Source organism: Euwallacea fornicatus, chromosome 30 (genome assembly GCF_040115645.1).
Source record: "Euwallacea fornicatus isolate EFF26 chromosome 30, ASM4011564v1, whole genome shotgun sequence".
Classification (NCBI taxonomy): Eukaryota; Metazoa; Arthropoda; class Insecta; order Coleoptera; family Curculionidae; genus Euwallacea; species Euwallacea fornicatus.
The window spans coordinates 2,380,238-2,396,216 of record NC_089570.1 but is presented as its reverse complement, the minus strand read 5'-3'; the positions used below and the strand labels follow the sequence as shown (position 1 = coordinate 2,396,216).

Genomic DNA, 15,979 nt, shown 5'->3' with positions numbered 1-15,979 from the left:
ACAGTATCACATTTCTCACTACGACCTATTAATGTGCCATTGTCTGGTACATGTTGCGTTCTTTAAATGTTACAAAATGATAGAACAAGATTAGAACTGATTTATGTAAGTTCAACCCAGATGCGACGAAACGGGTTCCGCAGATAGGTTCGTTATGATGGTGTGAAGCTGCCGTCGCATCGCGATCTAGGGTGTTTACGCAGTGCCGTGACGGCCCCAAGGCGATCCACCAGTACGGATCACAGTAGGGGGCGGCGGGACGCCTCTCCGCAGCAACCTCTTGCAGTCGGAACCCCGGGGGTTCGACTGGTTCCGGTTAGTTTCAGGTCGGGGTTGTCACGGTTCTGGTTCTGAGCATATGGCTACCTTTCCTGCACCTAGCGTCCCGCAGAGGGAGCTACGAGGGACTTCCTGTCGTTCAATGGGACCCAGGAATGCGTGCCTCAAAGTCTTGGGCGGGGGGCGAAATGTGTTAATAATAGTTATTGTCGTGTCGAAATTCCTGCTCTAGCTCAGATTCCGTTCGATTTCCCGCAGTACTGTTAATACGCTTTTTGCATAATAGAATTATTATTCAATCGGATTTTTACTCATTAAGAAACAATGGGTGCAACGTATCCGTTTTTGATCTGAAGATAAATTATTGAACCGTTCTGTTTTATTAACAACAATCGAACAAGTTCGATTTATTTATAGAGCTTTAATAACGATATTAGCATAGCGTTCTACTGTCGGAGTGTGGAATGTGGGTACCGAAACAATTTCCTTCGCTTTGCACACGTTAATACCATTGCGAATTTATAAATTATACACATTATTCCCCCGAGTTTCATGCATTACAAGTGACATACCAGATTTTTTTCAGATGAAAATGTTTAAGGACGCTTTAAAAGAATTCAGTGGCGGGTTCGTCGAGGAACCTCAGCCCGGCCTTAGCCGAGCCGAAATGACACCCTAAGTAGAGAGGCCTTGGAAAAGAGAAATCGGCCCGTTAATTATTATAATGTTTTTTTTTTAAATTGAAAGGAAAAGCTGATACTATAATAGACGCGTGTGAAAACAACAACCTTCCAGTAATATTAATTACACTAATAATACATTCAGATATGCAAAAGTATGTTTACAGTTCCGTTTTGTTCATTGGTATTACCAGGTGGCAGGACCCGCGTATCAAGGAACGATCTTCAATGGAACTAATTGCTCGTGCCAGAAGGTGTACGAATAGGATAAATACCCACGTTAACAAGGACAAGTTAAGATACACTAATGGGGAAAAATTAAATCATCGTCAGCTCTCCTGCCAAATCACGGGACAAATCCGTAACAAAATCGACAAACAGATTTTTTGCGAAAATCGATAGAAACGGAAGTACTAAAGACGAAATCGATCGCGACAAAACTCGAAAAAACGAAAAAAAGCTTCTCGATCGGATTTCCATCCCAAACCAGCCTTGCTGGAGGTTTTCTTCCGAAGCGATTTTCCCGAAGGGAAAGGTCCCAGCAACGATTCGGGAGACAAATCGCATGCCACACACTGATGGACACAGTTAGTGCACCACTGCGCCATTTCCAGTAACGCGTCGTCATTGTCAACAAGGGTGGTACCGTTTTACATATGATTTTGTATGTACGCACTGCACCGCCTCCAGCAAGAAATTCACGTGAGTGTGGTGCGGACGAAATTGTCACCTCGCCGAAAGAAGAGTGTGCCCAACGTGAGCCTGCCCGGAGATTGGGTGGTCATCGTGCTACCATCGATCGAAGTCTCCAGCGGTTCTGGGAAACAGGTTGTCACACTAGGTGACCAGGGCAAGGCCGACCGAGATCCACAAACTAAGCGCGCTATCGCTTTGTGCATCTGCGAGCTTTAAGAAACGGATTTCCCACATGAAATTAGACAAAAAGGAGCCTTCGAAGTGGCCTAGATGTGGCGATTTCATCCAAAACGACGAGAAGGGGGCTCGAGAAACCCGGATTGAGTGCAGAACATTCGGCAAAAGGCCCTCTCTCACCCGCAGCCCATAAGCGAGCCGGGCTTGAGTTTGCTCGGGGGGTGCGAGGCTCGCAGCAGTCCGAGGAAGAGCACCGTCCTCTCCGACGTACATCCAAGACGTTTTAGGAGTGCGTCCATGTACCTTTAGCACCTCACAAGCGGCGCGTTAACTTTGTCCATTAGCGCAGTTGACAAATTCATTTCTTTTCGTCACACCCGATGCCGTTAAATTGGGCCAAAGACATGCTATCAGACAATTGAGTGCATAGAATCAACAATCCCAGTTAAATCTCAAATTTCAATGGCATAAATTATATCTAAGTATCAATTCTGCTGCCCATTAGACCTAATTGACATGGACTGCGTGTCTCTATAAGGACGTTAATTAAATGCAACCTATCGACTTTTACATATTATGAAAGTATCTGGGTTAATTCCAATAAAATATATTACTATATTTATATACCTAAGGCCAATTATTATATAAAACTGAGCTTTATATAATACCTACTCGAGAATTCTGATTACCAAAGTTGAATGGCAAAAATACGACAGAGGCGTGAACATTACCGTGGGTACTCCCCGTTCGCGGGATAAAATCGCTTGTGGGAATTTCCACGAAAACTTTGGGTTCTAATAAACCGATGAAATTCGACGAAAGCCTTAAGAACCCAAACGGCGTTCTACGCCTCTGAGATCCTCAAATAATCTTCGATCAGTTTGATCGCAATACTCTCCGCATTAAATTGGTGCACATTTCTTTACCATCCCATGGTAGTTAACATAGATTCGACCAGATAGTATGGCTTTGCCCATATAAAGACTGTCTTTAACTTACATAAATCAGATACTAATCTATGGAAAAACTAGAATAGGCATGGCCGACAAGGAAGTTCAAGAGAGATGTTCCTGATCAATTTTGCGGTTAGGCAATGAGGCGATAGGAAATTATCGATTACGATAACGAGTGGAAAAGGCTGCTTCATATATTTGGTTTGGTGAAGGAAGAAATTGTTTATTCGGAGAGGTGGAGTTGGTTGGCAGCCTCAAGGAAATGAGTGTCAAGTGGATATGTTAAATTTATTAGGTTTCAATTAACTGAAATGTGATATTTTTGCGGTGCTTGAGAGCCAGCAAAAAGAGAAGAAGGTGAAAAAGGATCGTGATACATTATCAATCACTCAAGCACAATGAAGGAAAGAAAGTATGCAAACGAAAGGAAAACTGGTTTTAAATTAATTCGGTTTTGTTGTGCAGAATGATCAATTCAGTTAAGGATATCAGCACATGTTAACCTGTTCAGTATCTTGGCACAGTGCTTTCACAACAATTAACTTTTATAGTACTATTTGATTACAAATGCCATGAGGTATTCAGCACTGGGTCTCTGTCTCTCGCGCGATTAAAAGTGTAACGCGTCGAAGACCCGAAGAGATTGTTGGAGCTTCGAAGACGCGCCTGCCCCAGAGAATTCTTTACTATTTTTTTTTTATGTATATAAATATATAAAAAAAGTCGTTCGAATTTAAATTTGCTGTGCGTAGCAGGCAGCATGCGATGCCGAAACAACCGGAACTTTAGCATTAAAGCTTAAAATGTTTCGCGATTGCGCAGAAAATGGTAAAAAAAGCCCTCAGAGGGAGCACCGGCAACTTTTGCGGACCATTTTTCCGCGTTTTTCGGCAGAAGTTGCGTGGCGAAATGGTTGCTGTAAACGGAATTAAGTGCGATAATTATCGTTCTGAAGTGAAAGTACCTCGATAATCAATTACCTTTAAAAATGAATCTATTAGAAATTAGTCTGACGGAGACAATTAATAACGCATTAATATACTCGCTTTTTATGATAACCGTTATTCACCGAGACGTACGTTTAGGCCCGAGCCGCGGACGAGGTACTCACGCCTTTTTAAGGCAAAATGACCTTATAAACTCAGTAAAACACTATACTTCGTTCGTAAAAGGTAAATTACTGGACATTAAAAGTTGTTAAATTCGAGACTGCCTGACCGCTGCTGTCCGTGATATGAGCTATAATGTCTATCTTAAATGGCGAGCGGGAATAAGGCGGCAACTTTATACCCTGCAGACTGCCCATTATTTCCTCAAACCGCTGATTACCCCTGTTTAACTTCAATCGACGCTGAATATTGGTCGGTCCTCTAGTGTGGACGAACAAATCCATTCGCTGAATTGCGCTTTTCATGTGGCAGAATCGAAATGCGAGTAAGGTCCCCTTAATTTTACCAGAGATTAGTTACTTACGGGCCGTTTCCATCGTTTTCTCCATTTTTTTTTTTAATTCAGAAAGAGCATTTTTTTAAATTAAAGAAATAAATAAAAGAGTGAAAAAATCTCTCCAACAGATAGAGTGTATGCCTCGCAATCCTGCCTTTCGTCGCACGGAGGCCCGCAGCTCTGAAGAACCATAAGAAACCCTCAGGTTGCCATTTGGTTCGCCCAAACCCACCGCCACCCAGAGATTTTCCGTAAAAATAACGAATAAGTTCAACAATGGGCCGGTATTGCCCCAATAGCAGCAAGTGGATCGACATAAGCCACCTGATAAATAAATGGTCAATTATTTACATAAGTGAGCGTATTTCATGTATGGAAGGCGGTAAATACGTTCTAATACCCGTTGTGTAATGCGTTATGTCATATCAATGCAAAGAACCTGACTAATAGCGTCTAACAGTCTCTAATATGAGCTTAAATCAATTAATGCTACCTTAAGCATGTACAAGTTTATGCGAGTAGATTTAATGAAGATGAAGTGCTGATAGTATTTGTATTTGCGATCAATGCGTTCATAAATTTCTGATGTATAATGAAGCATCGGTTTTGAAGCAATTTCCCACAAGAATGCACCTAATACTCAATCAAGAACGTGAAATTGGCCTAGAATTTCGTAATTTCCTATGTGACAGGCTACTGGTGTCTCAACCTGCTCAAATACTCAAGTGCTTAATCGATTATTCTTTTTATTGTCATTCTTGAATGCATGCCGTTTTCCTTTTATAAAGGATATCCGAAAAGGAGGGGCGAACTCTAAGCTGCAATAAAACATTAGTTCTAATAAATATTGAACCTTTCTTTTACAAACACATCAACTAACATCTCCCGTTTAACTATGAAAAATTACATCATTACATTACGAACGATTGCCGTGTTTTATTAGTTTCATCATCTATCATCGCTCTGTTTGTTAAGCTGACGCGTTCTTCCTCCTAGAGCAGCTAACGACTGAGCGGCGCATTAAAATGATAAAAAGTTACTGCAAAAACAATGAAATTCCCACGGAAACCGTTTATGAGTTGCACGCGACACTCCAACGTAAAGGTGGCTAGAGATCGAATGCGCAGTGCTGCGCCGTGGTAGCCAAGTCTTGTCTGCGCAACGCGGCGTGTTGGGTTTGAACGGCGATCCGCGCCGGAGCGCGCCAAATTGCGCCGTCTCGCAACAAGAGCGAATGCGATCCGACAGGTGTTAGTACATCGAGGAAGAACGTTCATTTGTGCGCATTCGTTTCGTACGGTTTAGTGTTCTGTTCGATTTTAATTGAATTAGTGTGCGCGCGCACAAACTGGAACAAGACGTAGAATTAATTTTATCTTTAAAATGCTTTGCGCTGGTCAGCGCTACTCTGCGCCGAGCTGCGCAGTTCGACGCGGCGTTGTGAAACGCGGCTAAGCCCGGATCAGCGCTGCGCGTTCGGTCCGGAGCCGTCTTAATCTTGCTGCGATCGAAACATCAGTTCGTAAGTCGATCCGAAAGCCTCAGACCACAGGTTCTGTGGGAAACTTTAAAAGAACAGGGTAACGGCGTTCTGTTCAGACCTGAGAAAACGTAGCTGTCATTCGTGACAGCGTCACCGCGAGCTCCAGAAAATCAGTTAGCCGAAGAGCTCAACTGTTGAATTTGTCACCATCTTCACAATCCTTTCGAGCGATCTAAAAATGAAGATTCAACTAAGACAAGTCTGTTGATCATGGAAAGAGATATCGATTTGCTCAGTTGGTCTTTGCTCGACCAGCAGACCACGAGAAATCCCCCCCCCCCTCCAAAATGGGATGGGGTGCAGTTTCGCCTCACTGGATACATTAATAAGCGGAATTGCAGAATTTTGGGCAACGAGAATCTGCGAATGAAGGTGGAGCACCAGATGTCTTCGCTACGCACGACTGTGGGTCGTGAGGTCCGGGCAAGAGAACCGATCGGGTTTTTCTTTGAAGATGGCATGGAAGCTGGGGTGAGAGTAAACGGAGACCTTTACAGCAGCGTGCTTTCTGACTGGTTTTCTCTAGTTTCGGAAAATATGAGAAATGACGATCTCTCTGCTAAATAAGAAAAATCCTGAAAAAATAATCTCGGTGCGGTTACCAAGGATGGCGTGCGAGGGGCCATGCGGTTTCATTTTGTGAATATTTGTTAAATTAAAAGTTTGTGCTAATAAACCCAAACAATGCCCCAATCGAAAGCTGATGCTGAGAGGGTTATTGGCAGCATGTCGCCAGATGTCAAGGCCTCGTTGCGAATTTCAAAGAATGAATTACTCGATGTCGCGCGTCTTTAGCAAATGCAATTTTCCATACTTAAATCGGAGACGTCGCTGGATATATTTGTAAAAACCCTAAATTCAATCTCCATTTAAACTTATGTTCCTGGACAGCCTCTAGCACAACACCACAAGGACCCTTAAGGCTATTTTTTCAACTTCACTTTTTCCTCCTTTTCAAGAGCCCGACGAGTTTGGTGGGTCTGGTTTGATGGAACATGTCTCGTTCGTACGTAAAATGAAGCTTGTCAGGGGTCACGTGGCAAAAAATAACAGCTTTTACTTTCACGGGAAAGAACTGAAGATGGTTGGGTCAAACGCATGTTGAACATGCGTCTTTAATGGAACTGAATGGTAAAACCTCTCGAATTGTTAAGAGCCTGTACAAATTTAAACGACCTGAACCATTGGAAAGGTGTACAGATGTCATTAACAAAACTCTCCATAAAATTCAATTTAAGGCATAAGCACAAACCAAATAAATATCAAGAATTTCGTGGGTGTTCTTCGGGAGTCTTTTAATACCAAAGCTGATTACGATCTTCCCCGATGTTGACCAATGCCGATCTGATTGATTAGTTTTGAATGATCTTTTAGCGGTGAAGTAGACCGTGGAAAGTGGATACAAATACTTATGAGCTATTTGACAATTTATTATTGTCTGCTCGAGTGGTTACATGACTATTAAAGCGATTGTTTTCGATAATCGAATTACAAGAATAATATTGGAAAAATGTTTCATAAAGGTGATGTGAAAGGATCCAGACCGATAGTGCCGTGCAGTTACGAAATGATAAGGGATAAAACAATGGGTCAGTTCATGATCCGATTGTGGCGACTTTAGAGAACAACGCCTTTTTTTAAGTCGTTTAAGTCGTCGGGAAAAGTTAGATAATTTTATAAGAAGCATTAATGCTGAGGATAAAGGCGAAAAACCTAGCTCTTGCTCAATGAAATGAGACGTTAACAACATAACCGGCATTTTCTTCTTTTAGGTAAATAACGGCAAGAGGATTTTTTGAGCGGTTGCTCGGCCATATTAACGAACGCGAGAGAGGTTCTACCGGCGATGACTTAAAGGAAAGCTTTATGGCACATGCGAAGCTGCTACAGACTCGAACGCATGGGAACGTTCTTAATAAACTGTACATAAATTTAGACCGGATACCGAACTGACCTTCATCAACATCCTGGCAGCAGGGACTTGAGATTTCTTTATCCATAATTTGCATACATTCTTGCGGAGGATTGAATTTGAATTAACTGAGATATCAATTTAACTTTGCATAATATAACAAGCTGGATAGATGACTAACACTTCGGCAAGATTTACTTTCTTCATGTCGAAACTTGCAGCTCGACTCTGATTTACATCCGATAAGTCGTCATTGAGGTATTTCTGTCGATTCTCGTACATTTCGTTTTGATTTTATCTAGGTAATGCAAAAGCGAGTTTCTCGATATCCAGACAGTGATTTTCCGCAGTTTCTCGTTTCTCTCTCGTCTATGTGACACTAGGCAGAATACCGATTGACCAACGTGGATGCGCAAGACACCAAAGAAACGAAATATTGTAATATACCCGAAAGTACTCTGTAAATCGTTAATTAATTTTTATTATCTGGGCCCACGTGTTCGCACGAAAAAGAACACAGTGAAGTAATCCATTGTTCTAAAGAGGCCCCAGCTTTGGGCGAAATTATGCCAAGACTCGCAGTCTAAGTGTCAAAATTGTATTAAGCTCGTTGGCTGGGTTTCGGCCCGAAGGGCATCGTCAGACGCGAAATAAATGTTCGAAGAGTACGTAGAAATAATAAGGCACTTCCGTATCGACCCGCTAAAACTGCCGCAGTTTTTGGTTCGGGTATTCCTTGGCGGGCTTAAGGTGGATCTCCTGAGTGCCCAATAACAGCGCATTAAAAGCGTCGTTAAGGGCTCGAATTGCCTCCACGTGCACGACTGGTCTGACTCACTAGATTCCCTGTGCAATGAAAAAAACAACGAACTGTTCTGCCTTTTTTGGGGTTCTCGTTTTTGTTCGTGGCCCCATGGCGCGACTCTTGGGAGGCCCCCCCCCCCCAAGAGTCGGTGGGTCCCTGGAGCGCTTGTTTAAATTCACGTGGGTCTCGGCACTGAAGAAAACTGGATCTACGTCTTTAGCGGTTTTGGCGGCCTCTTTTCCACAGGTTTCGAAAAAAGTCGATTTTTCCAGAGGCAGTGTCGTAATCAAACGCGATGGCGAGTGAACGAAATTGAGCGTTAAAGTTGCATTATCAACAAATTCTTCCGCGGTTATTTTGCCTCAGTACAGTCCATTCCGAACACGAAACATCTTTGAGTACAGAACATTTCCTTGACCCACCGAATCTATCCGCCCTCCAGGCGAGGCACTTAGTCGCGGAGGCTGGCCGCACACTCGCTCGTTGATGTCCCAAGGGGACTTACGGTTTTCAGGGGCACCTTCGGCAAAAACGCCAGAATAACCCATTGCCAAGTTGCAGATATTTACGACATAGTCCAGCCTTCTGGGTGTTAACACAATTGCTTCATTGTCTACCAGCGGAATAAAGGTAAATCTATTCCGCCCCATCTGAAAGGTTCTGCGTCTTGCTGTTTTGGTTCGCATCTGTAATGGCACCGTTTTCGTTCAACGTAATTTTATTATCACATTCAGAGTGTGACATGTGAAAAGTGAAATCATAGCCGTTAGTACCTACATTACATGTCCTTCAAGGCCGTCGAATTGTTTCTGCCCATGTTTCCAGTTCGCGTGGTAATTAGAGTTTCCGCACGGCGGACTGACTTTGTCACCATTCACCGTTAAAATGACGAATCCAGACCGTTTTGCAAGGCAATGACTTTGGTTAAAATAATAAAAATCGTCGATTTTTTTTTTGCATGAACCCCCCCCGTCCCTTTTAATTTCTCTTAATCACGCGTCGAGAGCTCATCTCGGTCATCGTCATCTTCCGATTCGTCGAGAGTTAACATTGAACCAGTTTTATTTGTTTTGTGAAAGCTTCCGATCTTTTTCGCGTTTTAAAGGTTAATCCGAACAACCTCACTTTGATTGGGTCGCAGGAGGAAATTGAAAAGATTTGGGACATGTTGACACCCCCGTTGGTTTTGCAAGTGCCTGCGATTGAGCTCTGAAGTGGGTTGCCAGAAGTAACGTGTATCAGATTAACGTTACTTTTCGTTTTCAGCGAGCTTTGCCGCAATGTCAAGGAGATGGCAACCTTTCTCACTTTCACTATTGTAAATTAGAGTGAGGTCATTATTGGTCCAGTCCATTGGTTGCACCGAGCTGGTTTAAAAATTTATTCGAGTGAAAAGACACATTACAATGCCAGTTCTTTGATTCCGATACCGACCCGGTTGCACTCGCGAAGACAATGGGTCATAGCGACTCGGCCAGACTGCATTATTGAATGGCACATGGCAATTATCAATTCTTGAGCAACATTCGCTCTTGCATCAATCCGCCTAAGACCATTAAGATGGATGTTTGTCGCAACCTTCAGTAATCCGCTGCAAGTGCCACATTTTCCTCCATAATGGAGAAAATATTATGTTATTTTCAATTTACTGCTATTATTTGTCCCACGGTGTGTAATAGGTGATGCTTAACGAAACCTGCACATGGGAGTTCTCCTGGGGTATTATTACCGATTATTTATTGTTATTTAAGCGCTAAGTTATGCGGCAAATGAGGAACAGATGTGAGTGGTTCGTGCTACTAATTGAAGCAACTGCACATTTGGTAGAATATAAAGTTGTGAATGAAGTAGATTTGTCAAATCAAAGGCTTAACGTTTTAATTATTAAAAAAAACTTGTTATCCAACATCTCTCGTGGTTCGGAAGATCGCTGGTTTGCGGGAACTTGTGACACCCCGTAGAGTGGGGCGACTGGGAAGTCTCCGGCTGGGGGTTTGCCGAAGCGACGACCTGCCAGATCGGCCTCCCGGGACAAATAGGACAAGAAAAGCCATGGAAGATCAGAGTGAGAAGACCGAGGCAATGAACACCTAAGGAGGGCCACACGCGAAGAAGGTCGGAGCGCAAGGATACGAACTTCAGAAGGAAAGACTCCAACAACGCAAGCGCGGAAAATGTTTCCAATGCCCAAACAAAACGCATTAAAGAAAGAAAACATCTCTTGGATCCATACATGAAGACTGGTAACATCGAACCGGCCGCAGTTTCGGTTTACCTGGAACGAGGAAGAGTGCTGGTCTGATACAATGAAGTCAATGTCTGCCAATCGCGTATTCGACGATGAACCTCATTATGTCCATTTTAATGGTCTGTCTAGAAAGCAGCCACTTCTCGGAACTTCATCAAATGAATGAATTAGCAAATAAGGGCTATTAAGAACAAGTTTCTAGCAGAATCAGCGCGCTTTGAAATCCGCAACGTTTGCAGCGAACAGTGGTTCGAAAATGTCGCGTGTCATTAAGGGACATGACCGAAATGACTTAATCGGCTGTAAATGTGAGTCGGCTCCTACCTAGAAAAGTATGCTGCAGCAAAGAGCCTAGATTCACTTTCGATTGAAGACCGCTGATCATATAAAGTACTGAATCCAATCGATTGTATCTACGAAACGTGCTAAATCTGTCAAGAGACCACAGGACTGGTTTCCGAAAGCGGGTTACTAGTTATACAACGGTTTTTTTCTCCTAAATGGGTTCTTTCATTGGTCAGCTCAAAATACCCAGCGGTCGTTTAACTCTTCATCGATCCCCCATGCTTCGGCTTTTTTCCTCTTTAGTACACCCGAAAAGTTTAACTCCCAGACGGTCCGATAGGGACGTTGTCCCGTCCGGCGCGGCAAGTCGCGGCAAGTCGCGGCAAGTCGCGGCAACCTCCGCGTCAAAAAGTGACCGTTTTCGGATTTACATTTGCGTGCATTTTTGATTGCCAAATTGCCCACCGACCATAAACCATTTCTTGTGTTTTTCCGATAAAATTGTTTACTTAATCCGTTACGGTAAATCCGAGACTAAAATCGTCCACCACAACGTTTTAAAGCCCGCCTGAATTACCGGTAATTATATATATTGCATAAAAAAGGTAAACAAGGAGAGTAAGTGAAATAGAAATTATCGGAATTTTAACTGTGTTGGCCTACTAAATTGATGAACTGGAAAGAGGTATCCCGTCGAACTGGAAGTAGAGACTGAAGCCAGAAGAATGCAGCTTAAAAAGATGCGAGTGATAGATTCGAAAATTAAGAAAAATCGGCCTGGAGTCCCGTGAGCACTAGAATCACTGCCCCTTCGTTTGGATCCACTTAATCCTGCGGGGTACAAATCGGCATCACCCAACTCACCTTTCTTGTTCCCCTGGGGCCTCCTGCTAGATCCTCCTCCAACTCTAACTGCGTTAACTGGCACTATACTCACGGCTAAAATTGCGATGGTCGCCGAAAGGACGGTACTGCGGAACGACCACATTTCCGCGGAATAATCGCAACTTCCTCAGACTGCGTACCCAAAACGAACAGTCTTTAGCACTGCTGGCCCAATTTTTACGCGCGTCAACTACCGCGACCGGAGAATGTTGCCCGGACTTATAAAACCTTTGCCTGCCTTTCCACCACTATTTGACTGCTGTTTCTGCGAAAGTACGCCATCTGGTTAAGCGCCGATGAACCGTGCTAGAGTACCGGAGTACCAACCGTCAAGGTCGCAGCCGAAGAAGTCGACGAAGGGGTGTCTTGACGTGGCCCGTTTGAGATTCGAAATTTGTAAATCGGCCGTCCGCCTTCGGGCGACTTAAATCGGAACGATTCGCCACCGGAATCAACTAATTTCTTTGACCCAACTCGGACTAGCCCGAGCCGAGTTCCCGCTGGGGCCGTTGCGGGCGACGGCCGGACACGTTGGCCTCCCGGTTCGCCAGACTTTTCACCGCTGGATTTTTTTTCGCGGGCAACTCTCGTAAAACGACGTGGACTCAACTTTAAGCCGTTCAGTACGTCTTGGGCAATTAGACGACGTGCGTAATATTTTATTTCACTTAATGTGCATAACGTTTCGAGATTTATAATGGCAATAATTGCTAGGCTTGCAGCCGGTTCACAGTCTGCAATGGGGATATGTACCTACCAAAGACAGAGCGCCAGTATCTAGAGCAAAGCTCACATATTTCATGTCGGAGTAAAAGTGACAAATTGTTTATTTAGTTCGAAGCAGTTTAGCTAAAATTAGATTCGACCGACGTAATATGTAAAACAAACAATTTAATATAAAATATGATTTTAGATGGCGGTGTTAATTACCATCCTCAATCCCGTACGCATAATGGTCTGCAATAACCCGTTTTGTGTAAATTTTAATTATAATGATTAGCGGTTCTCTGTCTCTTCTGGCCTTGATGCAACACATTGCCGGCCCCAGCTTACGGTCGTAATCGGGTAGCGGGTACGTCGCCGTGCGTCGAAGATCGTAACGTTCTTCCGAGCAGTACCGGGACACGGACAGCAACTCGATCTCATACAAACCGAAAATTCCCGGAGCTGGGGCGCGTACTGTGGTTTAGTTGGTTCAGCGCTGCTATGCAAATTATTGAAGGTGTTTTTTGCCCGTACCACGAACCACCTAAAATTTCAACCAGATTAAACGCCAAATTGAATGGTTTTAATAGAATTTAGATAACAAAGAAACTTGGTAAATTCCGTAATTAAGCGCGAATTCTTACACGACTTTTTTTCAGTTTAAACTTTGATCCATCCCCGTCTTGTCTTAGTGACTGCGCAGTATCGGCGGCAGTAAAAATCGCGTCTAATTGCTCCCCGGCGTGGGTAGGAATACGAAAATGTACCCACAAAGTGGAATTAGCATATGTCGAGTGCGTTAGCATTAATCTCCGTCCAATGACAACGTTAGCTCCTTTCCATTCACAAAGGTAGGAATTTCGCACATTTTGATTAATAACGCCCATTTATGGTGAATTAAATGGGAGCAATTTGGCGTGCACTATGCATAACACTGCATGCTTGCGGTCAAATGTCGCACCTACCGCACACCAACTAATTGAAATAAGTCTTAATGCTAATAACCCCATTTTTCATCGGCTTGCAAGTGGGGCGCCCGCGCCAATAAGAGGTCGCAACGATTACGAAATATTTTTGCTGATTCTGGTACTCTGACGTAGTCAAAAAACTCGAATTTCTGACCGTTTTCGGGACCTTTTCAAAAATGCTTTTTCGGCGCTGCCGAGAGGTGGCCGGGCCTCGTGCCGGCGATAACCGCCCAGATTGTTGAGCTTTCAGGAACGATTGGGTAACTTCGCTCAAAGCCGGATAACGGAGGACCAAGAATTGTCAAAGTGCTCAGAGGGAAGCTGGAGGAACGCCATCGGAAATGGAGGAAGAACAGAACTGCGCAAGGGGCGGTGGGGGAGACGTCTCCGGAAATGGTGGGAAGTACGGAAGCAGTCTATGGAGAGCGGCGTTACCGTGCACGATTTCAAGCGGAGGGAGGACCTCCCTTTGCTCGAGGCTGTGAATTGAAAATCGTGTTGCAGCCGTAGAGCAGTAGCCAGAAAATCGATAGTGGAAAGCTGAACACTGTTTACCAGAAAGTGTTCTGACTCTCGGGGAAATTCCTGGGCGGCTGGTGGCACTTCCGCGGAGCGCTCCACCTGGAAAATCTCCCCCTGTACCTCCCGCTTCTTTGGGGTCGATCTTAGCTCGTGCATTTCTCGAAAGCCTAATTAGAGGTACTTCAAATTTTAAAGCTGCTAATTTGCTTCCTAGGCAGCGAGAGCCGATCTTCCTGAAACCGCTTCCTCGTGACCACCTAATGCCGATTTCATTTGCGCTCGCTTATAAAGAACCGCAGAGACATGACAAATAGGGGGAAAGTAAGTTCGACATTTTACCCTCGGGGCAACCGCAACATTCAAATACTTTAACTAATCAGATCTATCATTAATTTATCAATTACGGCTCGTAAAAGTGTAACAAAAGTAAAACAAAGCTAATGACTTCTCATTTCATTACCACCAAACCTTGTGCACAAAGATTGATGTTTGCTCTCGGGGAATCCACCGTTTATCATATGAAGTTCATTATCATTAACGACCGAATGTGAAGAAGCACACATATCATAGTATTAACGAATAATGCTGCGTTTGAGATAATTACGTTAATTGATGCTGGAACTAGGGCATTGTTAGAGTATGAGCGGACGATTCGGCCCGCGCTCGACAACGACGAGTTCATTTATTTATCGTGCGATAAGCTCGCTGAGGTGAAACTCATCGAAAGCTCGGAAAAGCTCGAGATTAGAAAAATGCATGAACGGCGGAGCGGAATTGTTAGAATTATGAAAGGGCGCGTGAAGCCGTTAGAAAGTATTCGAAGCTTAAACGATGATATAAAATTTTAATAATGGGAAAAGAAAACAACGGTTTTAATAAATTTTGAATGAAGCAATTATGGAGTAATTAGTATATTATTCATTAAAAAGTCATATGGCCAATGAGCGATTTTTCGCTTTTACTACCTGCTTGTATTTTTGATAAGCTGTTACTTTATTAAAGCGTTAAATTAACATCTTTGTAATCCACCTGTATTATGGTTTTAGCACGGCATGTTAAGCAACGGCCGACTGGCACTTTCCTCAATTCGGTTTTTCTACAATTTTTTGAGCGCACGTTTTCTCGTCGATACATTCATACATACACTAAGACAATGCCCCAGCGAATTTACACCTGATGAAAGTGTTCAGTGTTAATTGGCTTAATTGGGAACAACGTTACGTATGGCGGCGGCTTTATGCTAATACGCCTTTTAATTACTGTTAATTTGATAATTGTAGAAACTGTTGCAAAACAAGGAAAATGGGATGGCCGCTCGGTGGAAAAATATGTAACAACCTGTGGCGCAAAGACCATTTCCAAGAGAAGGAAAGCGGAGCCCGTGGCCGCCCGGCCCGGTGGAAAGAACGTGCAATTAATACTCTTTCGTTCGTATCCCTGACGTTGTTACCTCGATTAAATAACGTTAAATAATAACGCATTAATAGCACATGAAAATAGTGACGTCTCTATTAAATAACCACCAGGCAGACTGGTTCAAATTGTTATTAAGTGGCCGTTGGTTGCATCATTTATCACACTAATTCCTCAAACAAACCTCCATTAAATTGCGACAAGTCTAGCCGGTTTGTTATAATAAAAAGTGAAAATAGGCTCAGAGCTATAATACGTTTAGAATAAAATTTCACATTCCGATTACTTTTTTCAGGCAGTGTGTCATTCTGCATTTTCCCAACCGAGCTTGTGCCGACTTAATGCTCGCTTTGAGCTTATTCATTGGCCTCAACATGTTGTGGTCTCGCTGGACGGGTCTGGTTTTAGGGTGGGATCCTGACCTTATTACCAAACCCGCCAAAAGTCGAATTAGCATCTCGT

At 43.5% G+C, this 15,979-nt stretch overlaps 1 protein-coding gene across 3 annotated transcripts in view; it reads right to left on the bottom strand.

The window, feature by feature from the left end:
* The window catches only part of stw (straw), a 39,873-nt gene extending 27,735 nt beyond the window's left edge, over positions 1-12,138 (bottom strand). Inside the window, exon 1 of one of the 3 annotated variants that reach the window (XM_066297967.1) lies at positions 11,889-12,138. In XM_066297967.1, coding sequence (XP_066154064.1) covers positions 11,889-12,012 — 124 coding nt within the window. In that variant the 5' untranslated portion in view covers positions 12,013-12,138. The remainder of the gene's footprint in view (positions 1-11,888) is intronic. The other 2 variants (XM_066297968.1, XM_066297966.1) reach the window with 2 other exon arrangements.
* Positions 12,139-15,979: the final 3,841 nt, after the last annotated feature.